Source organism: Helianthus annuus, chromosome 2 (genome assembly GCF_002127325.2).
Source record: "Helianthus annuus cultivar XRQ/B chromosome 2, HanXRQr2.0-SUNRISE, whole genome shotgun sequence".
NCBI lineage: Eukaryota > Viridiplantae > Streptophyta > Magnoliopsida > Asterales > Asteraceae > Helianthus > Helianthus annuus.
The window spans coordinates 7,963,482-7,984,971 of NC_035434.2; the positions used below are offsets into that span (position 1 = coordinate 7,963,482).

The following is a 21,490-nucleotide window of genomic DNA, read 5'->3' on the forward strand; positions in this document are numbered from 1 at the left end:
ATAACAACATTGTTTCAACAAATAACATAACAACAAAAGATAGATAAATTTAGGTGTGTATCTAGCCACCCTAAACTTGTTTCATCAATCATCCATACTTCAATAATCAACCTGCAACATGTATTAAAATAGAGTTTCAATGCAAAAGCAAAGAGCGAGTATACAAGTTTGTTTACATAGCATAATAGAATAAAAACTCATATCCAACATGAACATAATAAAATAGTTTCAGCCATGCTAGTTTACGCAGTCCAAGTGATAGCCCAAGTTTCCAATGCGTTAAAGTACCTAACCCAAAGTTTCACGGGAGGTTAATATGTCTCCTCCTAACAATACCCCTCGACTACAAATGGGGGAGGTGCATTACCCCTATAGCGCTACTATTGTTAAGGCGGAACTACACACAGGGATTAATCGTTCACATAGCACAAAATAGTCTCAAGTATCACAAGTTTCATGTTTCATGTTTAAATGGATAGAGCATGTTTCAAATAAGTTTCAAGTGTCAAGTGTGTTTAATATAGAATACATGTTGCACCCAAAGTGTTTAAAAGTAAAAATGGGTTCGAGTATACTCACGGTGGTTGTAAGCTTTCCCACTTGAAATCCCGCGAGCGAGTTTGGTGGATGGATTAAGTTGGAGCACCTAGTATTTCTACACAAGGAAACGTAGGTGTGTGAGTTTGGCGTATAACGGAAGATTATAAATTTGGAGTTTAACATAACATAAAGTATGATATCAAAATAATCATCTTTAACTTATACTCTTATATGACACTACGTAACCACTAGGGTTATATTGTATTTCATGTGTAGTAAGCCCATTAGAATCATATTTGGAGTGTTAAGTCTTAGATGTCATTCTACTACTTTAACATATAAACACAAGTTTAATATTAAAGGTTCGAATGTGTGTGTGTATATATTTAAGTATTACATATTATTAAGTTCAATATTTCAAGTAGGAGGTAGAAGATTAAGATCTTCGTTTAGGCACCTCGAGTCAATCATGAATGTCATGTATGGGGTAGGAAGAACATGCTCCCATTTAGGGACCCCTTGAATGTTCACCACTTCTCTTGATGTAAAGACAACCAAGGAGGGTCACGAACTAGGGTTAATACAAGTATGTAAATAATCTAAGCTAAAAGAAATCATCAAATCATGTGAGGATTTTATGTTGGAACAACCCAAGTTGTTCCACAATCACTCATTCATCAAAGTCTAAGCTTGACATGACTTGTGGGTTAAATACCCTAACAAAACAGAAAGTTTATGAGCAATTCCAGGTCTGATTTCTCCAAGGAGAAGTCAAGGAATCAAACTCCATGATTAACCAAGCAAGTAGGAAGAAGAATCAAGTAATTTCGTTAAGAAATGAGCAAGTTATACCAAGTTTAGTGCAAGAGTGTGAATCTGTCTGAAAATGCAGATTCTTGCTGGAACTTGAGAGTGTTTTTGAGAGATTTGAGTGTGATGAAAGTGTCCAAGTGCTTGGAGGACCTTGGGTACTTATAGGGAAGTGATTAGGGTTGATTAGAGGGGTTTACAAGTGCCAAAACTCGGTTTAAACAAGGAAATCCCGCTCAAACACGAAGTTGGTCGCGACTGTCCACATTTCTGCAGACCTGGGGGTCCATGCGGCCCGCCTGGGATGTCCAGGCAAGTTAACGCGGGCCGCGAGCCCTTTGGGGTTTCTGATAAGTTTCATTTTTTTTACATTATTAGCCCCTGTAGTTGTGTAATTGATGTTTTAAGGTGTTTTAAGGACCATTCTTGCCACAAAAGCATATTTTAAGGTAAACCCAAGTACGAGGAGTATAAACCAAGTATAATTATGCGTATAAGTATCAATTCAAGTGTCGTTCTCGTTCAAAACACGATCCATGCATAAGTTTAGATTAATTACAAGTTTCGCACATAGTTTCCAAGAATCACGATTAAACATATATTGATTCACCAAATCGAACATACGAGCATACATAGAATGCGTATAACATATATGTAACAAAATATAAGCTTCATTAATGATCCAAGTCTCGGTTTGACAATGATTACAAAGAAGGGAACGATTACAAGAATACGAAGTTTCCAAAAATAGAAATACGAACAAAACTTTCTATAAATGGAAAGTACAAAAGAGCCGGGCGTTACAGTCTCCCCTCCTTTAGGAAATTTCGTCCCGAAATTTAGGAAGACGCAGGGAAAAGATGAGGATACTTTGACTTCATATCCTTTTTGAGTTCCCAAGTAAATTCGACGCCACGTTTTCCTTCCCATCTAACCTTGACGATAGGAATTTTACTGCGCCTTAATAACTTGACTTCTTGCTCTACGATTTCCACCGGCTTTTCCACAAAATGCATAGTATCGTTGATTTGAAGATCTTCGAGAGGAACTTGAAGCCCTTCATCAGCGAGACATTTCTTTAGGTTAGAGACGTGGAACGTTGGATGAACGTTGTTGAGCTCTTGAGGTAAATCGAGTCGATAAGCCACTTTACCAATCCTTTCGAGTATCTTGAAAGGACCAACATAGCGAGGGGCAAGTTTTCCCTTTTTACCAAAACGAACCACTCCTTTCCAAGGAGACACCTTGAGAAGGACGTGGTCACCAACGTTGAATTCTATAGGTTTGCGTCCCTTGTCAGCGTAGCTCTTTTGACGACTTCGAGCCTTGAGTAGATTGTCACGGATTTGAAGAATCTTATCCGTTGCTTCTTGTATGATCTCAGGGCCAGTAAAATGTCTGTCACCAATCTCGTGCCAGCTTAAGGGAGATCGGCATTTGCGACCATACAATGCCTCGAAAGGAGCCATTTGGACACTGGAGTGATAGCTATTGTTGTACGAGAACTCGATCAAAGGTAAATGCACATCCCAACTACCACCAAAGTCGATGACACACGAACGGAGCATGTCCTCTAGGGTTTGGATAGTACGTTCAGTCTGTCCATCCGTTTGGGGATGAAAGGCCGTACTAAGATTCAAATGAGTACCCATAGCGGACTGAAAAGTTTGCCAGAGACGCGAAGTGAAGCGACCATCACGATCAGAAATGATGTCAAGAGGAACACCATGATGGCGTATGACTTCATTGGTATAGACACGAGCAAGTCGTTCAACCTTGAAATCCTCGCGAATGGGAATGAATTGTGCGGACTTAGTCAAACGATCAATGACTACCCAAATGCTATCGTAACCAGAAGGTGTACGTGGGAGTTTAGTTATAAAGTCCATCGCAATGCTATCCCATTTCCAAACGGGAATTTCGGGTTGTTCGAGTAGGCCAGACGGTCGTTGATGCTCGGCTTTGACTTTTGAACAGGTAAGACACTTGGAAACGTACACAGCAATGTCTCTCTTCATACCAGGCCACCAATAGGATGTACGTAGATTATGGTACATCTTGTCAGCGCCAGAGTGAATTGAGTACCTAGATTTGTGTGCTTCGTTCATGATAAGGTCACGAAGATTGTCACGATCTGGTATCCAAACGCGATCGCAACAATAGAGGAGACCATCAGGTTTTGAAACGAGTTGACTTTCAGATGCTCCACGTATTTCTACAGCCATGGAACCTTCATTGATAGAGGAGTACTGCGCTTCACGAATACGATTGTGAAGATCGCTCGAGATATGAAAACAACGGATGACATCCACATGAGCCTTACGACTAAGTGCATCGGCCACGACATTCGCCTTACCAGGATGGTAGCGAATCTCACAGTCGTAGTCGTTGAGCAATTCCACCCAACATCGCTGACGCATATTGAGTTCCTTTTGGTCAAAGATGTGTTGTAGGCTCTTATGGTCAGTGAAAACCACACACTTAGTACCATATAGGTAGTGTCGCCAAATCTTCAACGCAAAAACAACAGCGCCAAGCTCGAGGTCATGGGTAGTATAATTCTTCTCATGTATTTTGAGTGGTCGAGAGGCGTAAGCGATGACCTTGTCTCGTTGCATGAGCACACAACCAAGGCCACGATTTGAGGCATCACAATACACCACGAAATCATCATTCCCATCAGGGAGAGCGAGGATAGGAGCGTTGCAAAGCAAGTCCTTGAGAGTTTGAAAAGATTCCTCTTGCTCAGGACCCCAAGCAAAAGGTTTCTCTTTTTGAGTCAACGAAGTGAGAGGAACGGCGATCTTTGAAAAGTTTGAGATGAATCGACGGTAATAACCCGCCAATCCTAAGAAAGAACGGATTTCAGAAGGAGATTTAGGCGCGGTCCAATTCTTCACGGCTTCGATTTTTGAAGGGTCGACATGGATTCCTTTTTCACTAACAACGTGCCCAAGGAATTGAACTTCTTTGATCCAAAACTCGCATTTAGAAAACTTAGCATATAAACGTTCAACACGCAAAATTTCGAGTATAAGGCGGAGATGACGCTCATGATCGGCTCGAGATTTAGAATAAATGAGGATATCATCAATGAAGACGATCACGAAGCGATCCAAGTAAGGCTTACAAATACGATTCATGAGATCCATGAACACAGCGGGTGCGTTGGTCAAGCCAAAAGGCATGACCACGAACTCGTAATGTCCATAGCGTGTGCGAAAAGCGGTTTTGGGGACGTCCTCTTCGAGGACTCGAAGTTGGTTATAACCAGAACGAAGATCGATTTTGGAGAAACACGTAGCGCCTTGAAGTTGATCAAAGAGGTCGTCGATACGCGGAAGGGGATAACAATTCTTAACGGTGAGTTTGTTGAGCTCACGATAGTCGATACACATGCGGAAAGAACCATCTTTCTTTTTAACGAAAAGCACAGGAGCACCCCAAGGAGAGGTACTTGGACGGATGAAACCCTTATCGAGGAGTTCTTGAAGCTGAGAAGACAATTCTTGCATCTCAGAAGGTGCAAGACGATAAGGAGCCTTGGCAACAGGAGTCGCACCAGGTACGAGGTCAATACGAAAATCAACAGATCGAGGAGGAAGAGGACCGGGTAAATCTTCAGGAAAGACGTCAGGGAAGTCGCGCACCACTAGAACATCACTTAAACTTTTTCCCTTGCCCTTTTCTTCCACAACGTGGGCTAAAAAGGCAAAGTACTGTTTGCGTAAGTACTTGTTCGCTTGTGTGCAGGACATCAACTTTAGTCCCTTTGAAGGTCGGTCTCCATAAACGTGCAAAACGTCACCGGATAGAAGAGGTAAGCGAACGAATTTCTCGTGACAAGCGATTTCAGCATGATTCTTTTGAAGCCAATCTATGCCTATGATGACGTCGAAACTACCCAATTGCATGGGTATAAGATCAATAGAGAAAGCATGCTCGTTAAGAGTAAGACGACAATCGAGGAGAATGGAATCGACTAAGATAGACTTGCCATTGGCGACTTCAACGGAAAACGACTTAGGTAGCTTAGAGCGTGTGCAATTTAACAATGATTCGAATTCTAAGGACACAAAGCTTTTGTCCGCACCAGTATCAAATAGTATCGAAGCATAAAGATGGTTAATAAGAAACGTACCGTTAACGACATCATTGTCGTTGCGCGCTTGATTCGCGTTCAGATTGAAGGGGCGTCCACGAGGAGGTTGTTGCTGCTCTTGATTCCATTGTGGGCATTGAGGACGAAGATGATTAACATCCCCACATTTGAAACAAGCTCTAGCGGGTCTTGCGTTTTGAGGAGCAGGTAGGGCTTGTTGCGCTTGCTGGGCTTGCTGAGCTTGCTGAGCTGGTGGTGCTTGTTGTGCTTGTTGGCGACAAAAATTGATAGTATGACCATAACGGTTGCAATTGCCGCAACGACGGCACCTAGCATTGACGGGATGATGGTAGTTACAAGTGGCACACTTGGGGTGAATCCCAGTGTACGACCTTTGGGTGTTATCAGGAGCAACAGGGTCCGGGTTAACAGGCGGCACAATCGAGTTACAAACGGGGTTGGATTGCTTTCGCTTCTTTCCCCTATTGTTATTCGATTGTTGGGTGATTTGATGGGCTGGCTTCGAAGGAACGAGGTTTGCGGCTTGCTTATCGCGAACACGGTTGTTGTTCAAGGACGCGGCCAAATGGTAAATGTCTTCGATGCTATCGAGTTTGGCTGCCTCGATCGTATCACGCATGCTAGGGGGTAAACCATTGATGTACTTGCTTTTCTTGCGATCAGGGGTCGAGACAAGGTGAGGGACAATGAAACAGAGTTGTTTGAAACAGGTGGTGTAGGCTAGGTTGTCATCACCAATCTGCTTTAATACCCAAAATTCTTCCTCCAACTTTCGTTGCTCATGCGGAGGACAAAACTCATCCATCATCAGGGCCTTAGTCTCTTCCCATGTCAAAGCATATGCCAGCTCGTTCGAACGGATGTTTCTTTCATTCGTCCACCACTCGAGAGCTCGGGCTTGGAATACCCCAGTCGCGTTGCGCGTCTTAAGCTCATCGGGGCACTCGCTATTGATGAATGTGACCTCTATGCTGTCAAACCACTCGAGCATGGCGGTCACCCCATCATTGCCAGTGAATGGCTTTGGATTGCACGATGAAAAGTGCTTGAAGTTGAACGAGACGGGCTTGCGTGCTTCAACCTTAGAGTCGACGGAAGAGTGAGGAGTTTCAGAGGCTCGAATCTCGGAAATGACCTTTGGAATGACGCGAGCAAATTGATCGCCCATGAAAGCCATCATCTTCTTTGTGGAGCGAGACTTTGACTTCTTAGACGCGTTGGAGTGACGAGAAGACATCTAAGATTCAAAAGAACGAATAGGTGAGACTTGGTCATAATGTTTGTTTAAGAAAAAGAAATTGATCACATAGCATAAAGGTTCACATAGCATAAAAGGTTTAAGTTGATTCACATAGCATGAAAGTTTAAATTTGATTCACATAACATAAAATTTTAAACGTTTCATATAGCATAGTCATGAATTCCACATAGCATAACATGAATAAACGAAAGCATTGTAAATTTAGTTTGTTCACGAGGGATTATTATTGTTTGTGATTGCGATAACGTGCGAAATGATTAAAACGACATTTGGAAATGAATGAACGTTCAAGTATAAAATCACATGTAAATTGAGATACATAAAAGAGAGGCTCAATAAAACATTGGATTGTTTCGGGTAGAGAAACGTCGACTATTCCAAAGTGGGTCGAAAGTTCTTTCGAATTAGAGATATTGTGCTTTTGCCTATAAGTAAGATACTCTCGTCGAGAAGCGATTAACGGTATCTTACCCTTCCGGTTACTACACATCTCTAAATGATTGAAACATTCGGGACTTTGGCGAAAATAAAAATCGAGGAATGGGCCTTAATCGACGAGATGCGGGTTTCACCCCTAACTTGACGATTTCGTACCCTAAATGTGGTTGGTACTCGTCGATCAAAATAAAATTTTGACACCTTGACGAGGGTCCACTAGAGTTGAAATGGAAATTACCATTAAGTTGTAGATGTCACTCCTAGTTTAATGGTGGACTTTCGTGCAAAAATAGATTAAAGGTAGAATGAGAGTCGTTTACCAAATTGTGGGTTTCACGCCTATTTTGGTAAATTCTTCTCGTTGGTGTTACAAGAGTGTAAAAATAGCATAAGTGTATTAGTGTTAGCCTTAGGAAAGGCACATAATTTTAATAGAAAGTATAGATAGGAAGCATGCATGGTAGAGCACAAAAGTTTTAAACAACAAATAAGAGGCAAAATTCCTAGAACTATAGATTAGGGCAAAAGCATGGCAATTTTCCTAATTCCCTATAGTTATGGCTCTGATACCAATCTGTCGCACCCCAACCGATGGCGGAAACATCGGGATGAGACGAACTGTGTAAAGATTGCTAGAGACGTCATAACACTATGTGACAATATTTAATTAAATTCAAATTTCATTTCAAAACTAAATGTTATACAATATTCAAAAGGAAATAACAACATTGTTTCAACAAATAACATAACAACAAAAGATAGATAAATTTAGGTGTGTATCTAGCCACCCTAAACTTGTTTCATCAATCATCCATACTTCAATAATCAACCTGCAACATGTATTAAAATAGAGTTTCAATGCAAAAGCAAAGAGCGAGTATACAAGTTTGTTTACATAGCATAATAGAATAAAAACTCATATCCAACATGAACATAATAAAATAGTTTCAGCCATGCTAGTTTACGCAGTCCAAGTGATAGCCCAAGTTTCCAATGCGTTAAAGTACCTAACCCAAAGTTTCACGGGAGGTTAATATGTCTCCTCCTAACAATACCCCTCGACTACAAATGGGGGAGGTGCATTACCCCTATAGCGCTACTATTGTTAAGGCGGAACTACACACAGGGATTAATCGTTCACATAGCACAAAATAGTCTCAAGTATCACAAGTTTCATGTTTCATGTTTAAATGGATAGAGCATGTTTCAAATAAGTTTCAAGTGTCAAGTGTGTTTAATATAGAATACATGTTGCACCCAAAGTGTTTAAAAGTAAAAATGGGTTCGAGTATACTCACGGTGGTTGCAAGCTTTCCCACTTGAAATCCCGCGAGCGAGTTTGGTGGATGGATTAAGTTGGAGCACCTAGTATTTCTACACAAGGAAACGTAGGTGTGTGAGTTTGGCGTATAACGGAAGATTATAAATTTGGAGTTTAACATAACATAAAGTATGATATCAAAATAATCATCTTTAACTTATACTCTTATATGACACTACGTAACCACTAGGGTTATATTGTATTTCATGTGTAGTAAGCCCATTAGAATCATATTTGGAGTGTTAAGTCTTAGATGTCATTCTACTACTTTAACATATAAACACAAGTTTAATATTAAAGGTTCGAATGTGTGTGTGTATATATTTAAGTATTACATATTATTAAGTTCAATATTTCAAGTAGGAGGTAGAAGATTAAGATCTTCGTTTAGGCACCTCGAGTCAATCATGAATGTCATGTATGGGGTAGGAAGAACATGCTCCCATTTAGGGACCCCTTGAATGTTCACCACTTCTCTTGATGTAAAGACAACCAAGGAGGGTCACGAACTAGGGTTAATACAAGTATGTAAATAATCTAAGCTAAAAGAAATCATCAAATCATGTGAGGATTTTATGTTGGAACAACCCAAGTTGTTCCACAATCACTCATTCATCAAAGTCTAAGCTTGACATGACTTGTGGGTTAAATACCCTAACAAAACAGAAAGTTTATGAGGTTTAATCCTCTGATTTAAGTGTCTCAACCATGTTTTTAAGCTTAACCAACCATAAGAGGGGTGTAAGCATTAGGACATTGGTGTGAGATGTGTTAGACACAAGTTGGATGAAGTTTAAACAAGTATGTAACAAAACAGAAAGTTTTTGGTCAATTTCAGAGCAATTCCAGGTCTGATTTCTCCAAGGAGAAGTCAAGGAATCAAACTCCATGATTAACCAAGCAAGTAGGAAGAAGAATCAAGTAATTTCGTTAAGAAATGAGCAAGTTATACCAAGTTTAGTACAAGAGTGTGAATCTGTCTGAAATGCAGATTCTTGCTGGAACTTGAGAGTGTTTTTGAGAGATTTGAGTGTGATGAAAGTGTCCAAGTGCTTGGAGGACCTTGGGTACTTATAGGGAAGTGATTAGGGTTGATTAGAGGGGTTTACAAGTGCCAAAACTCGGTTTAAACAAGGAAATCCCGCTCAAACACGAAGTTGGTCGCGACTGTCCACATTTCTGCAGACCTGGGGGTCCATGCGGCCCGCCTGGGATGTCCAGGCAAGTTAACGCGGGCCGCGAGCCCTTTGGGGTTTCTGATAAGTTTCATTTTTTTTACATTATTAGCCCCTGTAGTTGTGTAATTGATGTTTTAAGGTGTTTTAAGGACCATTCTTGCCAATAAAGCATATTTTAAGGTAAACCCAAGTACGAGGAGTATAAACCAAGTATAATTATGCGTATAAGTATCAATTCAAGTGTCGTTCTCGTTCAAAACACGATCCATGCATAAGTTTAGATTAATTACAAGTTTCGCACATAGTTTCCAAGAATCACGATTAAACATATATTGATTCACCAAATCGAACATACGAGCATACATAGAATGCGTATAACATAGATGTAACAAAATATAAGCTTCATTAATGATCCAAGTCTCGGTTTGACAATGATTACAAAGAAGGGAACGATTACAAGAATACGAAGTTTCCAAAAATAGAAATACGAACAAAACTTTCTATAAATGGAAAGTACAAAAGAGCCGGGCGTTACAGTCTCCCCCCCTTTAGGAAATTTCGTCCCGAAATTTAGGAAGACGCAGGGAAAAGATGAGGATACTTTGACTTCATATCCTTTTTGAGTTCCCAAGTAAATTCGGCGCCACGTTTTCCTTCCCATCTAACCTTGACGATAGGAATTTTACTGCGCCTTAATAACTTGACTTCTTGCTCTACGATTTCCACCGGCTTTTCCACAAAATGCATAGTATCGTTGATTTGAAGATCTTCGAGAGGAACTTGAAGCCCTTCATCAGCGAGACATTTCTTTAGGTTAGAGACGTGGAACGTTGGATGAACGTTGTTGAGCTCTTGAGGTAAATCGAGTCGATAAGCCACTTTACCAATCCTTTCGAGTATCTTGAAAGGACCAACATAGCGAGGGGCAAGTTTTCCTTTTTTACCAAAACGAACCACTCCTTTCCAAGGAGACACCTTGAGAAGGACGTGGTCACCAACGTTGAATTCCATAGGTTTGCGTCCCTTGTCAGCGTAGCTCTTTTGACGACTTCGAGCCTTGAGTAGATTGTCACGGATTTGAAGAATCTTATCCGTTGCTTCTTGTATGATCTCAGGGCCAGTAAAATGTTTGTCACCAATCTCGTGCCAGCTTTAGGGAGATCGGCATTTGCGACCATACAATGCCTCGAAAGGAGCCATTTGGATACTGGAGTGATAGCTATTGTTGTACGAGAACTCGATCAAAGGTAAATGCACATCCCAACTACCACCAAAGTCGATGACACACGAACGGAGCATGTCCTCTAGGGTTTGGATAGTACGTTCAGTCTGTCCATCCGTTTGGGGATGAAAGGCCGTACTAAGATTCAAATGAGTACCCATAACGGACTGAAAAGTTTGCCAGAGACGCGAAGTGAAGCGACCATCACGATCAGAAATGATGTCAAGAGGAACACCATGATGGCGTATGACTTCATTGGTATAGACACGAGCAAGTCGTTCAACCTTGAAATCCTCGCGAATGGGAATGAATTGTGCGGACTTAGTCAAACGATCAATGACTACCCAAATGCTATCGTAACCAGAAGGTGTACGTGGGAGTTTAGTTATAAAGTCCATCGCAATGCTATCCCATTTCCAAACGGGAATTTCGGGTTGTTCGAGTAGGCCAGACGGTCGTTGATGCTCGGCTTTGACTTTTGAACAGGTAAGACACTTGGAAACGTACACAGCAATGTCTCTCTTCATACCAGGCCACCAATAGGATGTACGTAGATTATGGTACATCTTGTCAGCGCCAGGGTGAATTGAGTACCTAGATTTGTGTGCTTCGTTCATGATAAGGTCACGAATATCATTACCAGTACCGTAACGATCTGAGCTGTTCGATACCATTTGAATAACATCGTTGTCGATACCGGTGTTCATATTTTTCATTTTCAATTTATGTAAAACATCTATTGATTCTATACCGATACTGGAACTATAACAAACCTAACCTAACCGATACCGATCGAATGTTCGCGACAACGTGCCGCGGCAACGCGCCAGGAAACAAACTAGTTAATACTAGTTTAAAACAGTGATGAGCTGTTAAAAAAACCGAATCCGAATCCTAAACCGAAGTGTAGATAGTTTTGAACCAGCTCATGGCTTTATAGCCTAGTGGCATCTGGGGGTGAGATAAGGCTTTGGGACCAATAGGTCCTGAGTTTGATTCTCACAAGGGGGGTTTTCCCACATTTATTGGGTTTCCTCCTGAATTGGTGTATAGGCATTATGCCTAGTGGAGATGGATATGATCCCGGTGGTCCGTCAGTGATCCAAATTTGCCGTAAAAAAAAAAAAAATTTTGAACCAAAGTAAAACTAGAAACCCTTGCACAAACCCCAAAAGACTTCACTCTATCGTACACACTTCATCCACTATCCCGCCGGCGTCGCCTTTCCCATCTCCATTCCGCCACAACCGCCGCTCCTCGCCGCCGCCGCCGCCGTCTCCATCCACAACTCAATAGGTATTCTCAAGCTTGCTTCATGATGCATTTTCCTTTTATTGTTTTTCGTTCGAATGAATCAATTGTCACTGTTATTTGCACCTCAATAGACGTAGCTTGCATTTAAAATAATCACTTTCTGCTTGTGTGAAAAACTGCTACAAAAACTTCATCAGTTTGCCTATTGATACCTTATGTTATAAAAAATATAAACCCTAGAACTCTACTTCAAGTCAGCTCGTGGATCGGCTCAATGGCTCGACTTGTGGCTTGGCTCAATGGCTTGTATGTATGTGTGTGTATTTTTTTAGAAATGCTTGTTATAATTTTTTTTTAACTAGGAGTGCGACCCGCCGCAATGCGAAAAATTTGTGGAAAATGAAAACTATAAAGGATCAAAGTTGAAAGTAAAAAAAGTTATGAGAATAGATTACGAAAGATAAAAAGTTTTGGGATAAAAGTAAAAAAAAACAAATAGTTTTGGGTTAAAAGTAATTTATGTACTTTTGGTTGAAAAGTAAAAAAAAAAATCAATTTTTTTTGGAAAACCCCCAAAGCCAACGTTACGACAACCATATGCATAACTATTTTTTCTTTGAAACCTCCCAAAGCACACCCCGCGTTGCGGCGGGGCGTAAAACGGTGTGTCAAATAGTACTAATGTCACACAACCGTCATCGACCGCCAACACTGACTCGACCTAGGATATGCGTGTTGCGACGAACCTGTTAAACATGGAAAAATAGAGGTAAAAACGTTGAACCACACATGCACGTTGCGTCATATTAACTCGAAAAATTTAGGATTATACGTAAAACGAAAATTTGCGAAAGATGAAAAGTATAATTGACAAAAGTTGCGAAGTTAAATTGCAAATAATGAAAAGTTTTGGGTTAAAGTTAAAAAAGAAATTATGTAGGGTTAAAATTGGAAAAGGTAAATACCTTTTGGTTAAAAGTAAAAAATGATTTTTTTTTGAAAAACTCACAAAGCATAATGTACAAGTTGTTATGCATAAAAAAGTTGCAAACTTATATATGGAATAATTTTTGTTTTTTTTAATGTTACCAGTATTTGTAAAAAATATTTAAAAAAATTAACGAGCCGGATCGATTGAGCTCGAGCTGGCTCGAAGTTTTTACGAGCCAAGCTCGACTTTTCAGCTCGAAAAAATAATCGAGCCGAGATGGCTCAATTAAGTTCGAGCTTGGTAGATAAACCATTGTGCTTTGAAATTTTATTAGACAATATTTAGAACAAACTGGTGGCGTGAACCGGCCATAAGTAAAATCTAAAATGTACCTGTATAAAAGAAGTCACAACATTACAGCGAAAAATGTTTGCGTTTTCAACCCAAGTGTTGTCGACCTACCCGGAATTTTTTGTGTCCGGTTCTATCACGTACGTTGCTTTCGTTATTAAAAATACTATAATATTATTATAGATAATATTTAACTCGTTAACTTTTAAATACTAAAATATAGGGGTAAGTTAATGTACAAAGTATAAAAAGTAATTACGCATAAAAGAACTCAAAATTACGCATGAAAGAAATAACAAATGAAAATTAAGCTTCCTTTTTAAACTTTGTGCGTTAACAACCCTTTGTATGTAAACCTTTTACCTAATATATAATATGGGTTAAGTTCCCGTAAAAATAAAATAAACGTACGAATTGGGGGAAAAAGCAAAAAGTGGCGGTGGCAATATGGTAATTATCAACAACTTCAAAATTACTCTAGTAGAGTAATTTTGAGCTTCTGTAGAGTAATTTTGTAAATGTTCATGTAGAGTAATTTTGGTCGTGTAGGGTAATTATCAAAATTACACTACCCCCCCCCCCCCCCACAACTAAAAGCTAAAAACTAAACCATAAAGGTAAACCCCATAACTAAATGCTAACAAAATTACTCTACAAGACATTTTCCAAAATTACTCTACAGAAGTCAAAATTACTCTACAGATGCTCAAAATCACTCTACTAGAGGTCTAGAGTAATTTTGAAGTTGCTGATAATTACCAGATTGCCACCGCCACTTTTTTGCTTTTTCCCCCAATTCGTACGTTTATTTTATTTTTATTTGATTTTTATCCTATATAATATATACTCATCATCACTAGTCAGATTTGTTCAATTATTTCTCTAATTTCTTCAATACTCAAACCCATTGCTCAACTTGCATCATGAAATCGCATCGCTCGATACAATCTCATCGCCGCATCATGTGATGCGCGTATTTTAAAACCAAGCTTTTAGGTTATTGATTTGTGTTAACCGTTGTATATCCTGTTTTGTAAATAGGGAAAGACGAAAGGCATGGCGTTTGTTCTCGAAGTTCCAGTGACTCTACTTGAACGTCGACATAATCTTGTTTCATTTTCAAGGAGTAGACCTAGAAGAGCATCAGCATATGCTAGTTTTAGTACAACACCACAAAGGCGCGCATTTTCAATATCAGCTACACTAAACACACCGGTTCAGAGCGTTGATGACAAGCATCTAGCTCGTGCTACTGATATTGCTCTCCCGATCATGGTACAGACTTAGGGGTGCTAAATGAGTCGTGTTTGCGGGTTCAACCCGACCCGAACCAGAAAATTTTAGACAAACCCGAACCCGAAATTTGTGTCATACGTATGAACCCAAACACGACCCGATTATTCACGGGTTGACCTGAACACCACATGTTCAACCCGGGTTTTTTTTATTTTTATTTTTTCCACAAATTAATACATTAAAAATTTAAAATTAAAATTTACTACAAAAAAAAAAAAAACACAAATGTATATAATACAATTACAATTAAATTTTAAAATCTTGTCCCAATTTCTCTTTTTAAGTTATAATTATGGTATAAAATACACACCCGATTAAGTTTATGACAAAAAACATATTGTAAAAAATACAAATGGGTTAAACGGGTCAACCCGCCAACCTGACCGGGAACCCGTTTAGCTAAACGGGTTCGCGGGTTCAACCTGAAACTGACCCGAACCCGTTTAGACTAAACCCAAACCCGCGAATTTCGTGTTAGGTTCGTGTCGTGTCAGAAATTCACACCCCTAAATACAGTGTAGCATTGAATAGCTAATTTGCTATTATACTGTTGTTATTTACTTGTGAACCTGTTTAGGTGAATAGTTGTATGGGGAAAATGGGGCAAGCGGTTATTGAAGCGGGACTATCTGCAGGGCTTCATGTTGTTCCAGCATCATTCGGCATCGAAAGTGATGCGGGGAAAACAATTCAAGTCGGAGGGAAAGATATTCAAGTGTACGGTCCCTCTCAAAGAGAGACTACCCTTGCATCACTTGTTGAACAATATCCAAATTTGATCGTTGTCGACTTCACTGTACCTAATGCCGTTAATGGTAACCATGCAATCTTATAAATTATAATACATAGATGTCATATCTAACTGTGTAAATGAACCCGAACTTGCCTGTACTCGAGCTCGGCTCGCTTACGTTATTATTATTATTATTATTATTATTATTATTATTATTATCATCATCATTTCGTTATTTTTTATTTAAGTATATAATTATTTATATAAAGATTTATTGTTATTACATTATATATAATGGCAAAAGATCAAATACAAATAATCTTAACATACTAAACATACAAATTGAAGGAAAACCCAAAAAGACAAGGTGGCATTTTTGTAATTACCACCAACTATCAAAGTTACAACCAAAATACCTAAAAAAACACAATTTTTTTTTTTTAACATTTTTTATTAAAAAATCGCTACATTTCGTTAGCAAAAAAAAAAGCTACTAAAAGTAGCGATTTTTTAATAAAAAATGTTAAAAAAATAAAATAAAATAATTTGTGTGTTTTTTTTTTATTTTTTTAGATTTTTTTAGGTTTTTTGGGGGGTTTAGTTTTTAGCATTTTAGCTTGGGGGGGGGGGGGGGGTTAGGTTTTTTTTAGGTTTTTGGGGGTGTGGGGGGGGGGGGGGGGGGTTAGGTTTTTTTTAGGTTTTTGGGGGTGGGGGGGGGGGTTTAGGTTTTTTTAGGTTTTTGGGGGGTGGGTGGGGGGGGGGGGGTAGGTTTTTTTTGGGGGTGGGGGGAGTGGTTAGGTTTTTTTAGGTATATTTGTAGAGTAACTTTGATAGTTATTGATAATTACAAAAATGCCACCTTGTCTTTTTGAGTTTTCCTTCAATTTGTATGTTTAGTATGTTAAGATTATTTGTACAAGAACTTTACCCATATATGGGTAAGGTTCATGCGAGAACCACCTTTATTGCGAGAACCGTGAGAACCAATGTGAACACAACCTAAAATAGCTAAAAAAACTACCCCCCCCCCCCCAAAGCTAAAATGCTAAAAACTAAACCCCCAAAAAACCTAAAAAAATAAAAATAAAAATTATAAATTTTTTTTATGTTAAAATCCCTACTTTTAGTAGCAATTTTTTTTTTTTTTTATAAAAATATTAAAAAAAAAAATTGTGTGTTTTTTAGCTATTTTTAGGCATTTTTGGTTGTGTTTACATTGGTTCTCGCAATAAAGGGTGGTTCCAAACGGATCTTGTTAATTATTATGTAATTTTATATGTTCATTTGTTAAATAAAAGTTATTATATATGTACAAATATTAAGCTCGTTTAGGCTTGAGCTCGTATATTAAATGAGCATGAGTTTAGCCTCAAGCTCAAGTTCGTTTAAGCACAGTTCGATTCGAGCTTTTAGCGAGCCGATCTCGAGTATCTTACGAGCAACTCGGCTCATTTACATCCCTAGTCATATAATCTACACTGATTGCCTCTACAATTATTATATCTGCAGATAACGCTGATTTATATTGCAAAAGCGGAGTGCCTTTCGTGATGGGAACCACTGGTGGAGATAGAGATCTTTTGTATAAAACTGTGGAAGACGCGAAACTTTATGCTGTGATCTCTCCTCAAATGGGAAAACAGGTGAACAATATTTATGGTATTGTTTGTTTGTTATATATATATAGGGTAAGGTTCATGCGAGAACCGCGATACCCACTGTGAACACAACCTAAAATAGCTAAAAAAACTTAAACAAAAACTTAACAACCACACCCCCCCCCCCCCCCCCCCAAGAAGCTAAAATGCTAAAAACTAAACCCCCAGAAAACCTAAAACAATCTAAAAAATAAAATTTTTTTTGGCTACTAAAAGTAGCGATTTTTTTAATAAAAAAATATAAAAAAAAATGTGTGTTTTTTAGCTATTTTTAGGCATTTTTGGTTGTGTTCACATTGGTTCTCGCAATAAAGGGTGGTTCCTAACGGATCCTTCTCCTATATATATATAATTATATATTTGTCGCTTTATTTTCACGGGATAGCTACGTCATCACCTGGTCGTTTGTTTTGTTAAGGTTGTGGCGTTTCTGGCAGCCATGGAAATTATGGCGAAGCAGTTTCCTGGAGCATTCTCTGGATATACACTACAGGTACGTGTCCCATATGCTGCAACTAGCTTTAGTTGTTGGATGTGGTGATATAGTATTTTTGAAAACCTTACAGGTGATGGAGTCTCATCAAGCTACGAAATTGGACACATCTGGAACAGCAAAAGCCGTCATCTCATGTTTCCAGAAACTCGGAGTCTCCTTTGACTTAGATGAGGTATGTTAAAATTAGTCTCAAACTATCTACACACTTGGTGTGTAGACAGTCACCCCAAAAAGTGTTTTTTTTGTCCTATATGCACACCCTGCAGTGTCGAGTTGTGGCCAAAGCGCGGCGTTTTGGTCCGGTCAACCAGACAAAGACAAAGACTGACGGGTGTCTGACGGGTCTGTTGACCGGACCAAAACGCCGAGCTTTGGCTGCATTTTGGTCCTGTCAACTAGACACCCAGTCAGTCTTTTTGTCTGGTTGACAGGACCAAAACGCGGCCAAAGCTCGGCGTTTTGGTCCGGTCAACAGACACCCAGTCAGTCTTTTTGTCTGGTTGACAGGACCAAAACGCGGCCAAAGCTCAGCGTTTTGGTCCGGTCAACAGACCCGTCAGACACCTGTCAGTCTTTGTCTCCTTGACCGGACCAAAACGCCGCGCTTTGGCCACAGCTCGACACTGCAGGGTATGCATATAGGACAAAAAAACACTTTTTAGTGTGCATATAGGCGCATTGGTGTGCCAATAGGTACACCCTAAAATATAAAACACTGTTTTTCTTCATTTTTGACTAAGTCATTCATGTATTTATATCGTCATATATCAGATACAATTAATACGAGATCCGAAGCAACAGATTGAAATGGTTGGTGTTCCAGAGGAGCACATTAATGGACATGCATTCCATATGTATCATCTCACATCTCCTGACGGAACGTAAGCTTTTCACCTTTATCTTCTTTAGGTTTTGAATCTTTTTCACCGGCAGGCAACCTAATTCTGTTGTTGACTTTTCGGATTTGTAGTGTTTCTTTCGAGTTTCAGCACAATGTTTGTGGGAGATCAATCTATGCGGAAGGTGCTATTGATGCCGCACTGTTTCTCGCTAAAAAGGTATGCTAAATAACAAAAAGCAACTTTTCGACCCCTCAGGGGCGAGGCTTTGTTTTTAGTAGATTAGGGTTTTCTATCCAGAAAGGGATGGCGGCGCAGTTTGTTGCTCGTCTACCTGCTATCCTTATGTAATTTGCCCTGATGATTGGAATGAAATATATGTGATGTAAAAATAAAAAATAAAAAATAAAAAATTTCAAGATTAAAAAAAAAAATAAAATAAAAAACTCTTATCTTATGGTCTAATCTTGTGATTGAAATGCAGATCCAATCAAAAGCAGATAAGAAGATATATGACATGATTGATGTCTTGCGCGAGGGTAACATGCGTTGAGAGATGACATATGTATGCTGGCTGGCTCTTATCAGAAAACGTCGTTTTTGTATTAGCAGTTAACGTCTCTAGTTTTTAGGTTATTTTTGCAAGCATTGTCATGATTTGTGTAGGAAATTTTGCCATATTAATTTTACTTGAATGCAGGATGATGAAACCAACAAAGACTGTAACAAACCTTTTGTCAACCTATGTGACTTAGCCGCTCTTCCGTTTAGAACAAAATCCTTTTTTTTTGAACAGCTAACTGCTTTCCACGTGTAAACCCACCCTTTCGGAGCTATGTCCAAAGGCCGACTACTCGACCACCGCTAGAAAGCGTAGCACACCCCAGGTGCGCGGAAACCCCGTGGAATAGGTAAAACCGCGCCCCCCTCGGACTCGAACCTGGGTAAAACCCCGGGCCAAGCCCTCACCGAGTGTGTACAACCACTGCGGCGGCAATAATTTACAACGCGACACTCATTTTCTTCTCGTGATATATTGCATAATATGTTAGAAAGCTGACCAAATTGTTTATCGAGTAAAATGTCATTTTTGTCTTTGAGGTTTGACTAGTTTTGCAACTTTCGTCCAAAGGTTTGTTTTTTCGCATTTTGATCCAAAAGGTTGAAATCATGCCATTTCATCTGGCTCGTTAACTCCATTTAATTTTCTTTGTTAAGTTGGTGGTATTTTGGATCCAAAGTTTTGATATTTTATTAAATTTATAAATCCTTCACATTTTGAAGAAAAAAAAAATATATAATTTGAGGATGAATTAATAACCAGCTTGACCATATTTACAAGAGGAAACCTTAAATAAAGCTATAATTTCATATTCTCATATTATAAATTAGTAACATGTTGATGAAGAATAAAGCTATAATTTCATATTCTCATATTATAAATTATAAATTATTAGTAACATGTTGATGCTTCATCAAGTTGCACTCTAAGCATAGGGGGTTTTCCAAAAAAAATTTGATTTTTTCATTTCTAATTTAAAGGTTTTCATTTTTATGCATTTACCTCTTTGATTTTTTTTTTTACTTTTACCCAAACCTTTTCAACTTTTGCAAGTTAACCCCTAATACTTTTTTGTTTTCAACTTTGATCCCCCATACTTTTCATCTTTTGCAAATTTTTCGTTTTACGTTTCATTCTAAATTTGCGAGTGAATACGCCGCAAAGTGCGTTTGGGTTCAATGTTTTTTCGTCTATCTTTTTCCATTTGAGAGGCCTATCGCAATGCGTCTTTATTTCCCTGTTTGATAGGTTCGTCACAACGAGCAGGGTCCTAGATCGACTTAGTTATTCGTTTCTATGTTTTACATTTTAGTCTAATTTTTTCGCATTAACACGACACAAACGGGCATGCATGGTTCAACGATTTTGCGTATGCTTTTCGTTCGGTGTTATTTTTTCCTTTTTTGTTATTTTGTTTTACCCATTTTTTTCGGTGTTGCTAGTTGCTAGCAATGATATAGTATTGGTGCTACTTGGCACGGTTTACGACCCCCGCTGCAACGCGGAGCGGCTTAATACTAGTTATTTATTAAAATCTACATAATCTTGTCTGTTTCATAAAAAAGACATAATATAAGTTAAACTTTTATCACTAGACGATAAGAATCACCCATTGCTAAATATTAAGCCTCAAAAAGGCCTCAAAAATTATCAAAATAAAAGGTATCAAAGTTGGTTAAATCCTTATATTAACATTTAACAACCATGATATAAAACATTCTTAGAAATATGTATTTATTAATATTAGAAAGTATGCTCATACTTTCTATTTCTTGTTGTTTTAATTCATTCATTATCACCAAAAAGAAAAAAGGAAAAAGAAAAAAAAACTTATATTAAAAGCAATATGGAAGAAATTGTTGCCCCCGGTTACCGTTAGTACACCAATCATCCATACAATTTGCAGATTCTTTGCTTCATTTGATATTTGTTGCTCATTACAAACCTTCCTTTTCTTCTCCTTATGCAATGGGCACCCTTTGTTTAACTTGATTCAGATTCAAAGATCTTAAACTTTTCTTCTGACAAAAATCGACAGAAATTGGCGTTACGAACCTCAAGTTGTCGATTTAAAGACTCATGAAGTTCTTTGCAAACATGTTCGAGGCATGGTTCAAACGCAAGTTTGATACGAAATGGCAAGTAATTACGCGACTAGGCATGCTCATTATTAGAATCAATTAAATTTTGACGAACAAATTCGATTTGTTTTCAATTTTCAAAATGTTTGAATCGAAATTGAATTTGCGAACTTTTTTTTATAACATGCGATCTTTGGTTTTTTACAACATGCGAGATTTCCTTTCTGGGGTTATAACGTGCGAGCTTGCCACAGCGTACGCTCGTACGTTAAGGCATTTTGTACGATACACTTTTTCTATTTTTATGTATGCTATTTATTTTTATCACTTCGATTTATTCGAATAAACCAAATTCAAATAGGTTTTTGAATTTAATTCGAATTCAAATCAAAGTAT

General features: G+C 38.6%; 1 protein-coding gene across 1 annotated transcript; it reads left to right on the forward strand.

Annotated features, from left to right (window-relative positions):
• The first annotated feature begins 12,036 nt into the window (after positions 1-12,036).
• Positions 12,037-19,244, forward strand: LOC110909778 (4-hydroxy-tetrahydrodipicolinate reductase 2, chloroplastic). Its single transcript, XM_022154544.2, has 9 exons — positions 12,037-12,189; positions 14,471-14,704; positions 15,303-15,540; positions 16,968-17,101; positions 17,535-17,609; positions 17,683-17,784; positions 18,384-18,493; positions 18,583-18,670; positions 18,936-19,244. Exons 2-9 carry the CDS (start codon positions 14,486-14,488, stop codon positions 19,002-19,004), a joined length of 1,035 nt encoding a protein of 344 aa, XP_022010236.1. The 5' UTR covers positions 12,037-12,189; positions 14,471-14,485; the 3' UTR covers positions 19,005-19,244.
• Positions 19,245-21,490: the final 2,246 nt, after the last annotated feature.

Excerpts from the sequence above, each read along its gene's own strand:
- LOC110909778 (XM_022154544.2), top strand. The coding sequence starts at position 14,486 with ATGGCGTTTGTTCTCGAAGTTCCAGTGACTCTACTTGAACGTCGACAT. Across the intron at positions 15,541-16,967 it reads TGTACCTAATGCCGTTAATG|ATAACGCTGATTTATATTGC; the intron begins GTAACCATGCAA and ends TTATATCTGCAG. Across the intron at positions 17,610-17,682 it reads TCTCTGGATATACACTACAG|GTGATGGAGTCTCATCAAGC; the intron begins GTACGTGTCCCA and ends AAAACCTTACAG.